At 40.6% G+C, this 15,486-nt stretch overlaps 1 protein-coding gene across 1 annotated transcript in view; it reads left to right on the top strand.

Annotated features, from left to right (window-relative positions):
* The window catches only part of ITGB5 (integrin subunit beta 5), a 205,288-nt gene that overhangs the window by 117,370 nt on the left and 72,432 nt on the right, over positions 1–15,486 (top strand). The window contains exon 9 of the mRNA XM_069064969.1: positions 10,822–10,956. Coding sequence (XP_068921070.1) covers positions 10,822–10,956 — 135 coding nt within the window. The remainder of the gene's footprint in view (positions 1–10,821; positions 10,957–15,486) is intronic.

Genomic DNA, 15,486 nt, shown 5'->3' with positions numbered 1-15,486 from the left:
CCTGACCCCAAGGCCCAGAGCTCTATCCATTGTACCACCTAACTGCCCAAGGAGGTGATTAAAAGGGAAAAAAAAAAAGAGGAAAAAAATTAGCATAAAAATATTTATAGCAGCTCTTTTTAGAGCTAAAAACTAAGGGGGTGCCTATTAATTGGACAATGGCTGAGCAAAGTAGTGTGTATGAATGTAATGGAAAATGATTGTTCCCCAAGAATGACAAAAGGAATAGTTCCAGAAAGATCTCTATAAACTGATGGAGAGTAGTAAAGTGTGCAGAACCAGGATAATAATTTATACAATAACAACATTGTACAGACAAACAACTTTGAAAGACTTACGATTGCTGGCCAAGACAGTGACCAACCACAACTGCAGAGAATTCATGATAGAGTAGGCTGCCTACCTCCTGACAGGGGGGTGAACTCAAGATACAGAATGAGACATTTGTTTTTGGATGTGGCTGATAGAGGGATTTGTTTTGCTTGACTGGGCATATTTGTTACAAGTGTTTTTCTTTTCCACGGGTGGGTGGGGTATAAATTCTTATTATATAAAATAATAAGATAAATATACAATATGTAAGATAAAAAGATAAATAATAAGAGAATAAGATACATTTTTGGAAAGTTCCGGGGGGGGGAGGGAGAAGGGAGAGAAAGAGGAAATCTATGTCCTGCTATCATGCTTCTAATTCCCTGCAGAGGTTATTTGACATTCTTCTCCAGAGAATAGGCTGGATAGACCCATAATTATAATTAGCAAGGTTAGGAGGAAAAAAAGGTATTCTTTTGAAGCACCAATAGCTCTGATTTGACATGTTCAACATGTACATTCATGTGCAGGAAACTGGTTCATCATATGCAACAGTGATGTTTCTCAACTGTCAGCAGCAGGGTTTGTGTTGTTAGCTTTTTCTATAGGAGCGATGATGGATCCAGTCTGCATGCTCCCCCTTTAACCAGGGCCAATGACACAGACTAGCTGACTGGGTTTAGAGGTACAATCTGGGGTTGTGGCAGTAGACAGATTACATTGGAGTTCCAACACAAACCCTTGGCTTTATTAACAGTAAGTCTTAGGCAGCTGAGTCAGCCAACCACAAGCATGTTTAATGATATTATACTTCCATTTCTGAGGGCAAGACCGACCCTTGTTTTTCAGGATTTTTTTTTGTTTTACCCTTAATTTTTTAATGATGCTTTTGTATGTTAAAGCATATTTATGAATATATCCCACTTCTTTCTGTAATCAACAAGTTATCCCTTGTAACAAAGATTTTAAATGGATTTTTAAGAAAACTCATTATGTTAGTAAAACAAACCCGCTGACTGCCTGACAATATATACAACAATTCGCACCCATAGTCCCCCAACCCTGCACTGAAGGGAGGAAGATGTATTTTTTTTCTACTCTGCAGCCAAACTTGGAAGACTGAACTTGGTAAAGTCTTTCACATGAACCTTTGAACTTCCCATTATAGCTTTAGGCTTTAGCTAGGAAGTGGTTTTCTATATTGTGAAACAGATATAGATATTTCTAATTTGCTCTTCCTACCATCCTTCTTTCCTTCCCCACGTCTCCTCTTCATTGGTCTCCCTCTTTCCCTCTGTCTGTCTCTCTCTCCACCTAGTTTTCTCTATCTCTCTATCTCCTCATCTATTTGTCTGTTTGCCTTTCTAGTATTCGGAAGGAGCAAAAGCAGCAGTCTGACTGTTTTGAGTTACAAACACTGGTTTAATGCATAGACTTGAATTTCTCAGACCAAGTGGAATCTCTGCCTTAAGCCCTTCTCTGTGGAAGAGGGAGAATTTGGTCCCTTGCCAAGAATGGCATGTCTTTCTTTGGGCTTTGCCTTGTACCTTGCTTGTGCCTTTTTTTGTATAATTTTGTATCATATTTAGTGTATTAGTATCACAGTTTGGTGTCCCTCACTATACTATTAGCCAGGGACTGTTTTATATTTCCCTCAGTAGCTAGGCCAGAGCCCTATATTGAATTAAATTGAAAATTTAAACAATAGAAGGCAGTAAAAATAAACAAACAAAAAAAACAACCCTAAGAGAGCCACAGAACCTCTGAAAGTAGCACCATTGATTTCCTCTTCCAAACCAAAGATGCCAGCAATTACCATTAGTCAGAGCAACCAGAAAAATGTTGCTTTCCCTGCCCTGGGAGATTTCTCTGACTTCGCTGTGTGAAAATTGATCGGGGTATATGGCACAGTAGAAAATTCCTGGGTCCAAAATGGAAATCAGTTTCTTCCCTTTAAACCTATCCTTTTCCATACTTCCCTATTTCTGTTGCCGTCCTTCATTATACGAGTTAGCGACCTCTGAAATCATTCTAGATTTTTTTCTCTCCTTCACTATCAACTTCCAATAAATTGCCAGGTCTTACTGATTTCATCTCCATAACGTCTCAGATCTGTCTCCTTCTCTCCACTCAACTGGCCACCAAACTAGTTGGGTCGCCTCATAAAGCAATTGGACTGTTACAACTGGGCTATTGCTCTAGCCTCCTAAGTGGTCTTTCTGTTTCTGCTCTCTCTCCTCTCAACCCTTTTCTCCACATGGTTGCTACTGTGGGTTTGACCACAGCAGCACTCTCCTATTTACTTTCCCTATTCCACCCCCCCCCCCCTTCCTAAGCAGGACCCTGCAAGCCTCCCACAGGATGGCTGTCCAGACTTCTTTCATAGGACTCCTGTATACAAAAGAGGCTGTAAGTAACTCATTCACACTTTGAAGTTAGCTCACACTATCTATTAGCAATGGTTTGGAGGACTGTAGGAATTCAGTGGCAGTTTTGATGACTATTAATTGCAGAAATGTGAAGTTACAAAATGCTTGGAGTGATGTCCTCTGTGTATAAGGCTGTGATCCAGCCAAACTGGATTTATACTTGTTACTCTAACTCATCATTCTTCCTCTATTTCTGTAAGCTATCTCCCACACCTAGAACATAACTCTCTCTTCATCTCTGCCTCTTAAAATCTTTAGCTTCCTTTATGGCTCAGGTCAAATGCCACTTCCTTTGCAAAACCTTTTCTGGACACCCCCGTCCCCCACTCCCAATTACTAGTGCTCTGATGCTCCTCATATTATATTTACCTATTATGTGAATGTTGTATTCCCCAAGAAAAATGTAAGCTCTTTGAGGCTAGGCATGATCCTGTTTTGGATTTTGGATTTGTATACTCATAGTCCAGTACAGTGTCATATACATAATAGGTATCTAGTTAATGTTTGCCATTGTATCAAATCTCTCATTTTTACAGATGAGGAAATTGAGCCTGAGAGAGATTAAGTGACTTTCTCATTGGTCACATATCTACTAAGTGTCTGAGGTACTCAAGTTTTATTGATTCCAAGGCCAGAACTCTATCCATTATACCACGTCACTGCCTTCCCTTTAGGATTTAGGGATGTATTCTTCCACTGAAAAATGAGAGACTATAGTGTTAGATTTAATAGTACTATAGTTCAGTTGCATTGTGGGTTGAGCGGGCTTCCATGGGCCAGCTGGCATCCCAGCTACCACTTTATTTCTTTGGGAAGTTGAGTTCCAAACAACTGACTTACAGATGAACTCATTCATGCAACTCAGTCATAATTTGAGGATGGCTCACACATTATCTATTATCAGTGGCTTGGCGGACTGTAGAAATTCAGTGGCAAGTTTTGGTGAATGATAATAAATGCAGAAATGTGAAGCTGCAAAATGCTTGGAGTGAAATTCTGTGTATGTGTGTGAATGTGCTCAATATATGTAGATTCATAGCCAGTAGGAACATCTTGTCCAATACCCTCATTTTAAAAATGAAGAAAATAAGATTCATAGTAGTTGTGATATATTTAAGCTCCCATGGTAACAAGTAAAAGAGCTAGGATTTGAACCCAGATCTTTGATTTCAAGTCCTGTGCTCTTACCCTTACTCTGGGCTGCCTCAACAGACCTATCTTTTTTCTGCTCTTGATCTCCCTAAAAGGGAAATCCTGATGCTGAATGTAGCCTTGTACTTTTTCAGGTGGTATAGCAGCATCATGTATGTGTGTTTATGTGTATGCATACATGTGTGTTTGTATGTATGTTTGTATTCTAAACTCCAACTATGCAGAAGTGTATAGTAATCAGAAAGTGACAATGCGGTATAATGGAGAGAACAACGGCAGAGTCAGCGGCTGAGATCAAATCTGATTTTCCTACTTAATAGCTGTGAGACCTAGGCCTCATCTCCTTACCTCTGTGGCCTCACTTTGCTGCCCTGTAAATGAGAGCATCAAGCTAGACAAACTCTAAAATTCCTTCTCCCTCTAACATTTCTGTTATTCTACTCTTTCATTACTCTATTGCTGGTTGTTCCCTTCTACCTTCGGATTAAATTGTGGTACTCTGAGCTGGACTGTTTATATTCATGTGTTCTTTTAATGCCTGAGAAGCTTTGCAGTGCATTTTGTAGTGACTTACACATTCGTGACTAAGTATGGGTGTAGTCTCTTACCTCTGTTCAGTTGCTGGAAAGTGATTTATTGAGATATTTTAAAAACATTTTTGTTGGAGTAAATGTAATGGAGAGAATGGCTGTGGCCTTTGGCTGGGTTGTAGGGAGAGAGAGAAGGATGTATTTGGAGTTTGTTTTGGCAGACTCCAAATCTCTCCTCTTTCATGAAGGGCAAAATCTTTAATTCAGCACTTTGATTTACATATATAATTTTTCTTACAGTGTGACCAATCCTTTAAACTCAGAAAGTGCCCATAATGACTGAAGGATTGTGAAACTCTTTAGCGTATTTACTAGTGGCAACAATGAACGTCTTTTCTCTGTATCTAAGCTGCAGGACACATGAATGCACAGACAGACAGACAGACATAAATACAGCTATGTAAGGCATTGAATGGAATTCAGAAAGGAAGTCATTGTTTAACGAAACATCACTGGGGATTTTTTCCTTAAGTTTAGAGGATTAGACAAGTAGTTGAATATTGAGGGTAATGTTGAAGACCGTGTTATATTTTAGTCAAGTGAATGTTTTTCTGTCTTTTTGTTATTACCATGAAGTCTGTTTCCACCTATCCTCATGGTTGGTCTGACTTTGGACAGCTCCAGATGTGTCCTAAACTGACCCACCACATAGCAGCCTTTAAACCTATGCCATCTTGACCATCACTTCCTCCAAGCCCCATGGTGAATGAGGCTTCTTATATGGGTATTTCTTTTAGAGATTAGCCTGGTAGGAGTTACTTGAATATCAAATTGCAGTTTGTCCTTGGAGCTAATAATGATGTGGAAGCTAAAAAGTTTCAGAGTGACTAGAACTGGGATATCTGGGGGGAAAAACAGCTGGTATGAATTGTACATTGAGTTTCTGCCACAGTAATATCACTTCAAGTAAGAAACCTAGGATCTCAAATGCAGATTAAGCTTTCTGGAAGTAACTTGGGGAGACAGAGGGAGAACCTGCTGCTCTCTGTTCCTCTGCCTCCCCATATGAGGCTAGTGATGTAATTCAGAGCAATACCAAGGTCCAGATGCTCCATTTTGACCTCCATAAGTCTAACAGTCAGAGAGCTGACCTTTAAATGAGGAAGACCTGGGTACAGTCACGTCTCTGATACATACTGACTATGGGATTCTGGGGAAGTCACCTGACCTCTCAGTGCCCTGGGCAACTCTCTCTAGAGGACAAATTGCATAAAAGGTGTTGTTAATCTCTGTTGGTATCTTCCTATACCATTGAAAGCACAGCTTTGGTTTCCCCTCAAATTTTGAACCTCAGAAAAGTTTTCTTGGTTCTTTGGATTAGAGGGAGTCTGAATACGCTGTCTTTTTCTCCATTCCAAGCCTCAACTGAATTTAATGGTAAAGAATCTATTTCCGTTCAAAGTCTCTGCATTTTTCCCATCAGGTTTTATATAATCAGAATCTTGGGGACAGTCTAGGAGAATTGTACCTGACTTAACTCACATCCTCAGTCAGTGGCCAAGAGCGGACTGAGTTTTTTACCCATTGTCCTACTCAGCAAGATAAGATTAAATTCTGGGTACAATCTGAAATCTTTACAAAAGATACATCACCAATTATGGCATTAAACTACTTTCATTATAAAAATAATAGTTGCAATAATAACAATGGCTAGTATTTCTATAGTACTTTCCGGTTTGGGAGTTTTTTATATACATTATCTCACTTAAATTCTTTAGCATGCCTGCCCCCTATAATAAAGGAGTTACTTAGGTAAAAGTGTCATTTAGCTTTGTCTTCTACTTCTTTGGTATTCCAGCCCCATACAGACACACACACACACACACACACACACACACACACACACACACACACAGACACACACCATCTCATAGACTTCTGGCCAACCATTAGGGAGCTCAATAAATATTTATTACCATAACTTGACCATGGCTCTATCTCTTCAGCTATACGACCTTATCCTAGACTTTTGCTTTTAAATAAATGTATTTATTTTTATTTTGAACTTAATAAACACTAAATAAAGTGCTCATTTCCATATAAAGAGTAGAAGAGAAAAAGAGGACTGTACACAAAACTGCAGATCTCTGCTTTGTACACCTTGCATTTCTTTTTTTTTTGATATTTTATTTTTCTCAATTATATATAAAATAATGTTTTACATTAAAAAAATTGAGTTCCAAATTCTTTCTCTCCCTCCCTCCCCTTTCCCATCCCTGAGAGAAGGTAAGCAATTTGATATAGGTTATACACATATATTCAGTTTGCATTTCTTTTTCATAATTTTAATACATTTAGCTTGTAACTTTCAAAGCTGTTCTGCTTGTCTGCTTCTTTCAACCCTTCCTTCTATTCTGTAGTTTTGGTCTTTTTTTAGGGGGGAGGGAAGGCAGGGCAACTGTGGTTAAATGACTTGCCCAAGGTCACACAGGTAGTAAGTGTTAAATGTCTGATGCTGGATTTGAACTCAGGTCCTCCTGACTCCAGAGCTGGTGCTCTATTTGCTGAGCCACCTAGCTGCCCCCATTCTGTAGTTTAAAAAAAAAAGATAATTCAGTGACCTTCTTTCTTCTCTCCCTCTTTCTTATTACCTTGTCCTCCCTCAGCCTTCCACTCCCCCATTGAGAAAAAAAGAAAGCCAATAACTAATGTTCATGATCAAGCGAAAAATTTTTATACTAACTGTGTACAAAAATGTATGTCTTATTCTGCCTCCTGATGCTGTCACTTGTGTTCAGAGGTGTTGTCTTCCAGACATCATTCCAGAAGGCATCTGTAACAGTGATTTCTGACAGTAAATGGGGGAAGGTATGGGGCGAGGACTATAGAGAGTAGCAGCCTCTAGAATAAAAGCCAAGTTTCCAGCTGACGCTTTAAGTAGTTTTTTCTACAGCACTTAGAGAGAGACTTCTCAAGAAGAAGGCTTTATGAGAAAGAGAAAAGAATGGGAAGCTTGGAGAGTTCCATTCTAATCCTGGGTCTGCCACTAACTAACTATGTGACCTTATCCTTCTTGGTCTCCAAAATATTTTTTGATGCTTTCTGGAGAATGAGGAAGTCGGACCCGCTAAACTTATCCATGGTCCCTTCTAGCTCCGATGTCCTATGATGCTAAAAAGCATCTTCTTGGTTAGAAAGGAATAGTAAAAGTTTGAGAACAGTCCTCTTGTCTTCAAGTTTCCTTGTGCTGTAGGATATCCTGAGAAGGAAATGGCAAATTGCTGCAGTATCTTTGCTAAGAAAACCCCAACCGGGGTCATGAAGAGTCATAATGGACTGAAAATAGCCGCACAACCAACAAGGGTCTGCTCCTGCTAGCCTCCCCATGACAGAATGATTTGGAGCTGAGGCTGCAATATCTTTGAAAGGAAATGATAGAGAAAGGACTGTTAAAATGAGAAGCTACAAGTGGGGAAGGCAGCAGCACTTGCTGTGAAGGCTTACGCTTCCTCCTTATGCCATCTTCTAACCTGTCACTAACCCGTCATTCTGTAATCCACAGGACTCCAGCCTTCAGTGCCTATTTTCCTAGGTAACCTCGTTCTCCCCCAATATAACTTCAACATCCCTTTCCCTTTTACATTAGTGTCAGTCAACAGGCATTTTTGAGCACTTAGTAGGTACCAGGGACTATCCTAAGTTCTGACGATGCAAAGAAAAGCAAAAAGCAGTCCTCCTTTGCCCCCAAGGAGCTTATATTCCAGTGGCAAAGACAACACATACATAAATAGTTACACACAAGATGAACAAAGAGTAGATGAAAGGCATCCTTGGAAGGGAAGGCTCTAGTAGCTGAACGGACTGTGAAAGGTCACCTGAAAGTGGACCTCGAGCTGGTGTTGAAGAAAGCCAAGAATTCTAACAGGATTTGTGTGTCTACTTCTGGCCATCTTAACTCCCTCACAATGTCACATCACTGTAATGCTACCATGGAAGACATTTTACAAGCATGTTTTCTTTTAATCTCAACCTGAAAAAAAAAATGAATCTCTCTGGTTCTATAACCCATGACCCACAGGAGCTCTGGTATCACAGAATTGTTTAGTTAACTCGCCCTCCTCCAACCTCTGAGCAGTTATAGTTGATGTTTTTGAGACAAAAGGTCATTTTTTGTTGGTCAGTGGTGTCTGACTTTTTGTGCCCCATTTGGGGTTTTTTTGGCAAAGATACTGGAATGGTTTGCCATTTCCTTCTGCAGCTCATTGTACAGATGAGGAAACTGAGGTAAGTGACTTGCCCAGGGGCACACAGTTAATTGTCCGAGGCTAGATTTAAACTCAGAAAGATGAGTTCCTAACTCCAGGCTCAGCACTCCATTCATCGTGCTACCCAGCTACTCCAAAAGGTCATAGAATCATAGATCTTAAAACTTTAAATGACCCCAAAGAAAACTTCCTTGAAATAACTTAATAGTAAGAGAGAAAAAGAGAAATGTGAATTAAAATAACTGAGCTTTTATCTTGTACCATGCAAATGAAAAAAAGATGACAGAAAACAGCAATGATCAATTTGGGTGAGTGGGAAGACAGGCCCACTAGTTCAGTGTTGGTGATGCTCTGTGTGGGTCCAGTCTTTGGGGATATCATTTGGGAATGATAAGTGCAAGAATATGGCACCATCCATACCCTTTGCTCCAGCCATCACCCTGCTGAAGTTATGTCTCAGGCAAGTTAAAGATGGCAACAAAAATGCAATATGCATCCACATATTCATAGTGGTAAACTTTATGGTATCAAAGAACAGAGCAGAATTTAAGTTTGGATCCTTGGTCTCTGGGAACCAGGGTTTTTGCTGCTCTACCACACTGAATCATAAGATCCATTGTGTTTAATAAAAAAATTGCATTCGGTACTACTTCAAGTGATAGTATATTGATCTTCAAGGTTTTTTCCCCAGTTATATTTAACGCACAAGATTGTAAGCTATTTGAGAGCAGGGGCTATATCTCCCTCATTTTTATTGAGGAATATAGAACAAAATTTCATATTCATGATTGTGTGGAACTTGTATCTCCACTGAAGCCATTCCACCATCCTCCCTTGTACTTGGGAGAGAGTCGCCTAGATAACATCACTTTGTCTCACGTGATGATCACTTTTTCATTGTAATTGGGTGGATGCTTTCAGAAGAGGTTGCTGAAAATGAATTACAAGTCTAAGTTGCTGGTCTCTTTCCTTGGAATATGGGTTTTGGGTTTGGAGGGAGCTATATGAGCCTTGAGCTTAGGAAGAACATGATGAATTTCAATACAATGAAACATATATTAAGCATATACTATGGTTTAAAGAACCTTATTTTGCAGAGGGAGATAGAAAAGTGATTGCTGCCTTAAAGAGATTATAGTTTAATGAGGAAGAATACAGGTACACAAGCGGCAACTAGGTGGCCCAGTGGATAGAACATCAGACCTGGATTCAGGAAGACTCATTTTCCCGAGTTCAAATCGAGCCTTAGACACTTACTGTGTGACCCTGGGCAAGTCACTTAACCCTGTTTGCCTCAATTTCCTCATCTTCAAAATGAACTGGAGGAGGAAATGGCAAATGGCAAACCACTCCAGTATCTCTGCCAAGAAAACCACAAATGGGATCACAAAGGGTTAGATACAACTGAAATGACTGCAAGTACAGAAATTTAATGCAGAGCAAGAGACATAAGTATCATGAGAAGTAAAAGAAGGAGGAGTCTTAGGCTCATACCAGAATTTGAAGTGACTTGAGAGGTCATCTAGTCCAACCCCTGCTTTTTTCTCCAGATGAGGGAACTAAGGCGTAAAGAGATTAAGCGACTTGCTTAAGGCCATGTGGGTGGTGAGCATCAGAAACAGGCTATGACTGGAATCAGGGTTCCTTCTGTTGCATCACCACACTGACTCTCTAAGAAGAATCCCTTCTGGCTGGGTGATGAGGGAAGCCTTAATGGAAAAGGCACTGTCTCAGCTGGGTCTGGAAGGCTGTAATTTTTGTTCTTGTTCAGTCATTTTTCAGTTGTCTGACTCTCCATGACCCCATTTGGGCTTTTCTTGGCAGAGAAATGGGAGTGGTTTGCCATTTCCTTCTGCAGCTCATTTTACAGATGAGGAAACTGAGGCCAACAGTGGCCCAAGGTCATTCAGCTAGTAAGTGTTGGGAGCCAGATTTGAACTTACAAAGATGAGTCTTCCTGAGTCCGGGCCTGGCACTCTATCCACTGGGCCACTTATCACTGCAGGTGGAATTGAGCCTTGTCAAAATGCTGGGAAAAGACATGACAGGAGTAGGGAATGTGTCAGTGAGATAACTTCATTTTTTTCCCTGCTGTTAACCTGGTTGTGTTTCATTTTCCTTCTTTGTTTTCAGAGCATCAGGTCCAAAGTGGAGCTGTCAGTCTGGGATAATCCTGAGGATCTTGGCCTCACCTTCACAGCCACCTGCCAAGATGGTTTGTCCTATCCAGGTCAGAGGAAATGTGGAGACCTAAAAATTGGTGACACAGTAAGTTCCCATTCCCTGGCCCATTAGAGCTCTTGTAACCATTGTTTATCATTCTGTAAGCTTCTGGTCTCTTTTCTAATTTGTATAAGGCCTTTTCTGAATTTGTATCCTGTCTTGGTGTCTTCTATGAATTTCCTTAACACAGTCCCCAGGGTTGGGAGCCTATGGCCTCGAGGTTAAATGTGGCCTTCTAGGTGTAGCTTTTTGACTGAGTTCAAGTTTTACAGAACAAATCCTTTTATTAAAGAGATTTGTTCTGTGAAGTTTGAATTCAGTCAAAGGGCTGCACTTGAGGACCTAGAGAGCTACATGTGGCCTCGAGGCTGCAGGTTCCCCACCCCTGGTCTATACTATTTTATGCTATATAATATAGTAATATAGTCTGGGTGAAGGTGATGAGGGTCTGAATGTGACTGTATGGGGTGGTAAGATGATATACATGAGAGCTGTTTTGGAAGCAGAAATAATGGAATTTGATCAGTGAAATCAAGTTGGCAAACATTATTGCCAGGCACTATATTAAACTCTGGGGATGCAAACAAAGGCAAAAAATAATCTTTCCCTCCTAATGGGAGAGACATCATTCAAATAACTAGGTACAAACAAGATATATACAGGATAAAGGGGAGTTAAAATTAAGGACAGCTAGCAAAGGTGTCTTGCAGAAGGTGGAACTTTAGTTGAGACTTAAAGGCAGCCAGGGAGAGGTCCATGTGAGGAGTGAAGATGGTTCCAGGCATCAGGGACAGTCAGTGAAAATACATGGATTCAGTAGATGGAGAATTCTATGCATGGAACCTCAAGGCCAATGTTCTTGTATTATAGAGGAGATGGAGACATGTAGGAAGGGGCCAAGTTATGGAGAGTTTTAAAAGCTAAAAACAAGCTTTTATATTTAATCCTAAAGGGAACAGGACCCTGCTGGAGCTTACTGAGTTAGTAGGGTGACATTATTGGACTGATTGTGCATGTGGGGTGAGAGAGAGTGAGGGGTGTAAGATAACACCAAGATTGTGAACCTTGAGAAATTTCAGAAGTCAGATTAGTGTCCATCTCTGGGGTTTTATTTGAAGCTTCTTAAGCTCAGTAGGACCTTCTAGACTTTGGGCTTCCTTGGCAAAGCCTTTAAGAACTCAGTCACTTCAGGCCACGTTGCACAATCTCAGGAAGGCTTAAATAGAAGGAAATAGTCTTGGACTGCGTATATAGAAGTGCAATCTCTGTGCTGTATTCCAGACCTGCATAGCCCGTGGGCCACCCACAATCCTTTGGCAGGCCACAGCTTGTGTAGGCCTGCTGTATTCTATGTTGGTCAGACTAGGCGACACATTTATTAAATGCTTACTGTATGCTAGACACTGGGCTAAAACATTGGGAATAGAATACAGAGTATCCCAAAAGTCTTTGTGCAGTTGTAAGCTTTAATGGCTATTAAAGCTACTTAATAGCTTTAATGATAAATGACTACTTAATATTAAGGTTAATAGCTATTAAAGCTTACAACTGCACCAAGATTTTTGGGACACCACGTATGAGCCACGAGATAGTCCCTGCCCTCTGAAGGGGGAGGGGAGAGGAAGACAAACATAAATGAGAGCTGAAAAGAAGGGAGTTGAGGGGGTCCATAGTTTTACAAGGGCATTGAGGAAGTAGAGCCTTAGGAAAGGATTCTATTCACATGAGAGGAAAGGAATGGTTCTAAAAATGGCGCTTTTCCAGAATAGATGAACATATCAAGGTTTTCGGCAAAGTATCCACAAAAAAGATGATTGTTCCATTTGCTGATTTTTATAAAATTCAAACCAGACTGCTGTAGAAAGTGAAACAGGAAGGACTTTTTTCTCAATGTGTCTGCTAGTTTTCTTGCTTTCCCATACAAGAGGGGAGAAAAGCACTTCTCTTCGGAAGCAGGGTAGGACATGATGCTGTCAAAACAGCCGAGGCCAGAGACAAGCATTTCCCTCGCTACGCTGTTGGTTTCTTTTCAGTGTTCCAGATTTGTCTCCTTACTGCTCACATGGCCCTTTGGCTCCATTGCAACCATTTCAGGCTTTTTGTTTTCTGCAGATAAAGAGAGAGTTGGCACTGAGGGACTCCTACTCAGCCTCTCAGAGCTGGGCATTGTGCAGGTTGCCAAGGGCAGGACTGGGCCCTGAAAGACGGGCTCGTTTCAGAGCTATTGAGGTGACATGAGAAATCCGTGACTTCCAAAAAATCCAGTCTTCTCCCTAATGAAAGGATGGACATTTAGCTGAAGGCCTAGCTGCCTAACTCAGTGTCCAGACAAAAATTTTATGTCATATGGGCGTCCCCTTTCTCCAGTGTTAGCCACTCTTGGGCTGATGCATTCTCTAAAAATTCTACCTCCTCCAAGATCAGATATCTACTTTACATTTGAGGGTTTTCCTCCATAACATTTGTCCATGGAAATGTCAAACCTTTGGTGGTGTAAAGTGTCCTTATCATCCTGACTTGTTTCACATGTTTATCATTGACTTGGAGGAAAACATAGAAGGCATCTATGTTAAATCTGTGTATTATAACACTAAGTAGGGAAGGGATACCTAATGGTTTGGATCAAGATTCTGTCACAGCGATCTCAACAGACTGGAATGCTTGGGCTAATACTAAAAAGATGATTAATGATAGCTTACATTCACGGAGCCAAAACATAACATTTTCCTTAAAACAACTCTGTGAGGTCCGAGTATTAGTGTTAGTATTCTAATTCCCATTATGGTTCAGGAAATTGAGGCCCCAGATCATATGGCTTGTAAGTGGCTGAGTAGAGAGTGGAGCCCTGGGCATCTGACACCGTGTTTTATGCTCTTTATTACTCTGCCACATCACATAACAAAGATCAGAGCTGCAACTAGGGTGGGACAACTGGAATGTTGTCTCAGGACATTGAAATTTAGGTTGCCCTGGTAATACTTGCAGTATTCAGCATGGAAACAAATAAGCATAGTACTTAGTAGGAATAATTAGTTGAAATAGAAAGCTATTGGATAGTATCTGATTCTTCCACTTGATGGCAATTCATGCCGAGGTGAACATTTTTCTACCTTGACCCCATCTCCCATCCCATCTCACTGACCTCTCTAAAACAACCTTGAAAGGGACCAAGATCTTCATTTTTCTCATCTACTGAATTACTTGCCCCAGTTGCAAAAATCATTGGCATAGTGGATATAGAAGGCCAGGCTTGCAGTCAGGAAGATATGAATTGAAATCTGGTCTCAGACACTAGTTGTGTTACCTTGGGTAAGTCATTTAATCCCGTTTGCCTCAGTTTTCTCATCTGTAAAATAAGCTGGAAAAGGAAGTGGTAAACCACTCTTTGCCAAGAAAACACCAAATGGGTCATGAAGAATTGGACATAACTAAAACAACTGAACAGCAACAAAAAAGGAATCAATGGAAAATCCTAGGTTTGGGTTCTAAAAATCACTTACACAGCTATAGGATGTCAGCGAGCTGATAAGGACAGCAGTTCATGGATGACAATAGGAGTTTGAATTGATCATAAGGAGAGTATGAGATAGCTGTGACACAGCTCTTCTACAAAAAGAGAAATCAATGCAATCTTAGCTTTCCTTAGTAGAATCAGGTTCATGGTAAGAGGGGCAGTAATCCCACTGTCCTCTGCTCTTGTCAGATGACGTCTGAAATGTGATCTGGATGCCATAGTTGAAAAGGACAGTGGGGAAAACTAAAGAACATTCAGAAAATGACACCAGGATGCCCAAGGGTCTGAAACTATAGAATGTGGAGAATGGATAAAGGAATTAGGAATGTTCTTTTTGTTTGTTTGTTTTTTGCTTTTTGGAGAGGGGAAGGTAGGGCAATTGGGGTTAAGTAACTTGCCCAAGGTCACAAGACTAGTAAGTGTTAAGTGTCTGAGGTCGGATTTGAACTTAGGTCCTTCTGACTCTAGGGCCGGTGCTCTATTCGCTGTGCAACCTAGCCCCTCTTGCAATGTTTATTCTGGAGAAAATTTAGGAAAGGTATGATTTCTGGCTTTAGATATTCAAAAGGATGTCCTTAAATAGGGAGTAGTGTATCCAAGGAAGACGCATACTTGGAAGTTTTAGGTAAATCATGTTTGTCTCAAAATAAGGAAAAAAGCTTTCTAGCAATGGAAACCATCCAACAATGCAATGGTCTTTGGAAAGTAGGGCACCCCTTCATCACTGCAGATGTTGAGGGCCAACTGGCCATTGGTCAGGAATGCTACAGGAAGGATTCCTGAATCAGGTAAAAGTTAGACTAGATGGTGTTTGTGATCCTTTCCAACACTAAGAATCTCAGATTCTGTGACTAATTTAGTTCAACTGTTCGTTTCAACAAGTGCAGTGCCTGTTATGAACCACTCCTTCAAATTGGGAAGGCAGCCCAGGCAAGGAAGCTAAACTGGAGGCAGCCTGGGATTAATGGAGTGGATTTATTCTAAATAAGACTTGTGAAGTCACCAAATTCCTCTGAGATCCTCTCCTCTGTAATTCCATTTGTAATCCTTTATCACCTTTG

Source organism: Petaurus breviceps, unplaced genomic scaffold (assembly GCF_028583685.1).
Source record: "Petaurus breviceps papuanus isolate PSGF00001 unplaced genomic scaffold, PetGlider_PUasm1.0 90654, whole genome shotgun sequence".
Lineage (NCBI taxonomy): Eukaryota > Metazoa > Chordata > Mammalia > Diprotodontia > Petauridae > Petaurus > Petaurus breviceps.
This window is presented reverse-complemented; position numbering and strand designations above follow the sequence as displayed.